The 6000-nt window shown below is 36.0% G+C and overlaps 1 protein-coding gene across 1 annotated transcript in view; it reads left to right on the forward strand.

Annotated features, from left to right (window-relative positions):
* Positions 1 to 5614, forward strand: part of LOC149562275 (glutaredoxin-like) — a 61824-nt gene extending 56210 nt beyond the window's left edge. Inside the window, exon 4 of the mRNA XM_089825804.1 lies at positions 5329 to 5614. Coding sequence (XP_089681930.1) covers positions 5329 to 5393 — 65 coding nt within the window. The 3' untranslated portion in view covers positions 5394 to 5614. The remainder of the gene's footprint in view (positions 1 to 5328) is intronic.
* Positions 5615 to 6000: the final 386 nt, after the last annotated feature.

Genomic DNA, 6000 nt, shown 5'->3' on the forward strand with positions numbered 1-6000 from the left:
TGCTCAAGGAGAATATACAGCAATCCCAAAATCAACAAAAATTAAATGCTGACTAGCACCGGATAGAGCGCAGCTTCGAGGTTGGGGATATGGTTTACCTGAGGCTACAACCATACAGACAGTCATCACTCAAGAAGAGCGAAGCAGAGAAGTTGAAGCCTAGTTTTATGGCCCCTACAGAGTGATTCACAAGGTGGGCGAGGTTGCTTACGAGATTGAGCTTCCAGAGGGTAGTTGGGTGCATAATGTGTTTCATGTGTCAAGGCTTAAGAAAGCCATCGGTCAGAGAGTTGTGCCTTTTGCAGAATTGCCACCATTAGATGAGGAGGGAAAGCTTGTATTGATTCGTGAGGCTACTCTAGATATTAGGGAAAGGACTCTGCGAAATAGGTTGATTAAAGAATATTTAGTCAAATGGAGATACTTGCCAGAGGAAGATGCTACTTGGGAGAGTGAGCAAGTACTACAGCAAACAGGACTGAGATTGTTTGAGGACAAACAATTTCAAGGAGGGCGGTCTGTAATTTCCCCATCTTTTAGCAACTAAGTGAAGTTCTTAGCCTTCACGTTCTCCAAACGCTAAGAGGAGAAATAAGGGGAAATTGATTAAATTAATTTCTTATAGTCATTAAATAAATTAAAATTAAAAGATGACTTTATATTTAATTAATTATTGTATTGCAAGGAGAAGCTTCTAGACAGTGCATTAATTATTGGAAAGGGGGAAGCCTCTAGTAATTTAATTTTTTAGAAGCACAATTAATTATTGTATTGCAAGGGAGGAGATTCGAGAGAGTGCATTAATTATTGGAAGGGGGAAGTTTCTAGTAAATGTAATTAATTAATATTTTATTTTCTTCTAGAAGGGTGAAGGGAAAGTATAAATAGAGGTGGGAGCTTCATTGTTTAGCATCGGATGATGGTGAATTGCATTTGATAGGAATTTGGATGTACAATCATGTTCTTGGCATTAGAGGACGTTCATCCTCTCTTGTGACATTCTAGACGTTATTCCCTTGGGGTTCGACCTTTGGAATTCATTGCTATCAACTCATTAACAAGCAGCTTGGACGCATTTCCAGCTATAGGCAGATTGGGTGTAATTAGTGAGTTGAACAGTTTGTTATGTATTTGATGATGCTGGAGTAATTAGTGAGTTGCTATGTATTCGTTGGAGAACTAATATTATTTCAGCAATAGTTCAATTTTCAGTTTGCATGAATTCCTTTTGTTTCATGTTATGTGGTTTAAATCTATGCAAAAACATCACAATCTCTTTCAGCATTTGGTTTAGTTCTTGGGCATTTCAAGGGTGCCCATTACAGGTAAACTAAAAGCAAAATTTTTTTTATGAGAGGCTCTTGATTGCAAGAGTTGGTAGATGCTTGTATGTTTGATCATACATGTACCACCATGTGATAGCTCCCATGTCATTTTTGTCCTTTATTGCATTTGGAGTAAGTTTTGATCTTGACGCAAATAAGCCAAGTTCTAGCCTCACCTTTTTGTGCATTTCATCATCTTGGAAGAGTCTTGGAAATGCTTTGTAGCACCCATTAGCAACTTATTCATCTGCATAATGCGCAACTCTATCTGGCATAACAAGTATTTCCTTGCTATAGTACCTTGGAGATAAGGCATATTCAATATGATGAAATGGGGCAGTCATCTTCTCCCAATGATGATGAATGATTGCTTTGACCTTATTGCATAAGGCTTCACTTTTTGTGGGGTCATTCTCATATGTTTGTATGGAAAGTTTTACCTTCTCTACCATTTGTTGACTTGGTGGTCAGCACCTCCTTCGGGGTTTGTGACATAGTTTAACCACCTCCTGTGAATCTAGGTAAGTCTAGTGTTTGTGACGTTCGTTGATAGCTCAATCTTTTGGCACAACAACAAACATACCAACAATTGGTATCAGAGCCTTGGGTCATGAGTTTGAATCTCGAGAGGTCTCCTTCATTTCGTCGATGTAGAATCCTCAATTGGTGTTGAGGGGGAGATTGTTGACTTGGTGGTCAGCACCTCTGTCGGGGTTCGCAATATGGGTTAATCACCTCTCATGGATCTAGGTAAGTTTGGTGTTTGTGACGTTCGTTGATAGCTCAAGCTCTTGGCGCAACGACAAACATACCAGCACCATTGTGTCCATGCCATCGTACACATCCCCCAAGCAAGGTGACTCTGTTTCCACAAAGCAGAGCATAGTCATGATAGGCTCAGTGAAATACATTACAAATTCACGAGCCCACCAATTGTCATCCAAGACCAAAGCCTCAACTCTTTGGTTTATCTCTGAACTTTAAGCCTTCCATATACCCCATTGGGTAGAATTGACCATTTGTCTCAATGCCCCTTGCACCTTGACTAGTTGTCTCATAACAATAGTATGAGATACAAATCGGCTCTCAGCAACCTTAAGCAAGATAACAATATGTCAATAAATACTAAGAAAAGTTATATACAATTTGATAATAAATAAATAAATAAAATTAACTAATTACTATTTACCTTCAACAACTTCAACTTGGATTGTGACATGTGGTGGTTCATCACATATATATGTATCTCCTCTCCTTGGTATATTTGCTTCACCCAACCTATTTGGGTGCCAATTTTTTGCATGACCAAGTTGAGGGAGTGTACGATGCATGGTGTCCAAAAAATATGGTCATACGGGCTCTCAACTAAGGCATCTGCACTCCTAAAATTATTGGCATTATCTGTAACCACCTGGACCACATTTTCACTGCCTGCCATCTCTATGGCCTCAATCAGAATTCTAGAAATGAACTGTTAATCCTTGACTTCTTCACAATTAACCATCTTCAAAAACATTATCCCTTTGGGGGACATCACAATCACATTAATCAATGGTCTGTTTCTCGTATCTTTCCATCCATTAGACAATAGACATACCAAAGTTTTCCAAGAAGTTTCAATTGGTAGAAGAGCTCTCTATGGAAGTCTTCTTTATAACCAGGACTAGTGTAATCATCCGGTGCTTTATTGATGGTTGTCACCATTTCTTTCCAATATGGTGATCTCACCATGTTGAAAGGAAGACCATTGACATAGAGACAATGTGCAATGACTTCATCAACAAGCTCTCTTGCTTCCATTTTAAATGCGGAATCCAGTGGAACTCTTTTATAGACAATAACTTCTACTTCTTCTCCCGGTACAAGTACTTGCAAGAATGGATGTTTGGAGGATATATCTGGACCATTGGACAATTTTATTTTGTTCTTTCCAGATGGAGGTTGATAAAAACTTTTTTTTGATCTTTTAACCAAAGGATCAGCAACTTCTTGTTCTCTTATAAATCCTGCTAATTGTGCATCAATCATCCCCTTTCCATATTTTTTTCCTTTGCATATTCCCATTCCTTTACCAATAGGCCCCATAAAATGAAGTTTGACTGAAGAATATGAGCTATTGAATGGTTTACTATGACATACACTACATCTCCAAATGTATGACCCACCTCCTAAAACCTGTGATAATCTTGTGGTATGTCTCCATAATGGAGATCCTACATCATTACAAATACACAACTTGAAAACTGAAATAAATATAAGAATTTTTTTCTATAATTGTTTTTAATCTTCATCAATCATCAAAAGGATCTAGGTTAAGGTCATCATTTTGTTCAACATCATTCTAACCACATGTATATGCGTAGTCACTCCCACTAGGTGCATCATGTGTAAGAATCTCATCATCATCATCCATCTATATTATTATTAACTCTAGCAAGCTCTGCAATAAATGCATCCAAGTTGGTACACTTTGGGGCTAAGTCCCAAAACTTTGTTGCCCCTCCCTATAATGATCATGCTTATATGTAGAAGATGCAAAGTTGGAACGGGCATAACTAAGTGCTCTGTTTTTTTTTGTAGCCAATCAGTTATGTTTCACTAAGTGAATAAAGAAGTAATTTCAATTCCATTCAGTTAAAGATGAATTTGCAACTTTTGTTCAAATTGGATAGAAAGCCAATACGACTTAAAAATAAAAATAAATTAATTAATTAAAGAATGGTAAGTACTAAAGTCTACAAATGTTTAAAAATAAAATAATTGTGATGGAATCTTGATTGCAAGAGGCTGTAGGAATAAATAATCTTGTTTATGAAGTTACTACCATGTACGAGAATCATATTTGTATTGGTCTTGAAGAACACAAATACTATGATATTGTCTTGAGATGAACATGGCCATTATTAAATCTGTAGATGTACTCAATGACCTTTTCTTTGATAAAGGATGAGATCTTAGTTTTGCTCTTTCATTTACAACATCAATTTTTTGACTGGTTCTCTCACCTGTGGGTTGGATTTTTAGTGGTCGTTGGAATTTACTAAATTTGTTCTCCTAATGATGATAGGGTGTGAGCTGAGCTATAGAGTTGGCTTAGATTTGGAATCTTATAAAAAAATTCTTGTATTGCGTGAGGTGATTGTGATATGGTTGAGCATTAAGAGGTTTAATTAGGAGAGTCAAATCTGGATGTAAAGAGTAATGAATAATTTTTTTGGTCTAAGATGAAGAGTTTGCTGAATGTGGTGGAGCTTCTTTGGAGAGGAAAGGAAGAGACTAAAGCGATCAGGCTTACTTTGTGTAATAACGAAAGAGGGAATATTCAATAAAATGATTTATTCTAGATTGGAATTTGTTTATCTTGATATAAATCTTTTTATTATTACTCCTATGGCTGAACACAATGTAATCAATTTTAATCTTTTACTCTCTCCAATAATCACCCATTGAAATGAGTTTTCAATTAAGTACTTCTAAACTTGAAGTTGGATTAAAACATCCAAACTGACTTGCGGCTATTAAGTTTTTGTCAACCTTTAATAAGACTTATAATTCCTCTGACCCAAAATATCAAGATTGTAAATTGTCGCGGAGACCCTTCAGTAGCATATGAGAGTCTGGCAGGCGGGAGTGAACTCTGGAGTAAATAGCACTTTCCTTGCATTCTTAAAGAGAAATTTATTGACCTTGATTTACACTTCAACATAAGCGAGAAATTTGGGTTCTACAGGAGAAGTTTGTGAAAAGCTAATTTGGAACTTCAATGAAAGTTTTAGTTGGGTTGTTTCTAACCTTTATATATGAAAGGATCAAGCTGCATATTTTAATTTTTGTTAGCCTTTGAACTCTGAACAACGTTGTTTTAATTTTTGGTAGCCTTTTGAACTTTGAACAACATATATTGTAATGTTTGTTAACCTTTTGAACTCTGTTTTTGGCTGTTCCTCATGATAATCAAAGATTGCATAATTTGAAGGCCTCTTAACTCTATTTTTCTGTGTAGATACCGTGGCAAAGCATAATAGTGGAAAGCTTGTACCACTTTTATCAGAAGCTGGTGCTCTTTGAGAGCTGTAAGGCTAGTATTAATATGTCAACATTGTAAACACTTATTGGAGGCAGTCTAGTAGACTGTGCTGCATATTTAAAACATTATATGGTTGTACTTGAGATTTGTGCGAGGTTTTAATTTATTAAACTCTTTGATTGTCGGTATTAATAGGGCGATAATTAAAAGAATTTCTCAAATAGTAGTTAATAATATACATACAAATTCTAGTTGTGCTGTATATTTGACACAATAATGGTTGTATTTGAGATTTATGCCAGGATATATGCTTAATAAATTCTGCGTGATGGATATGAGAAAAGGTGAATTAATAAGAAATTCTGTGACACCCCAGCGAATTTGAATCCAGTCAAATCTATTTCTCCTGCTGGTATAGTCAAGCAGAATCTGACCTTCTGGTGTAAAAAATGAATAATCTATGAAACAACAAACAATGCTACTGTACCCTCAATGGATCTATCTACATCCATCAAACCCATTTCTTCCATATGGGTTTGGTAAGCAAGAAAATTCTCCAAGGCCATATCGTCTGTTAGCTTTAAAAAATAAACATTATAAAAAATTAGAATTTACCTGTTGCATTGGTAATTATGAAAATCTTCTTAG

This window comes from Cupressus sempervirens, chromosome 4 (genome assembly GCF_028749045.1).
Source record: "Cupressus sempervirens isolate cs-2001-9-10 chromosome 4, ASM2874904v1, whole genome shotgun sequence".
Lineage (NCBI taxonomy): Eukaryota > Viridiplantae > Streptophyta > Pinopsida > Cupressales > Cupressaceae > Cupressus > Cupressus sempervirens.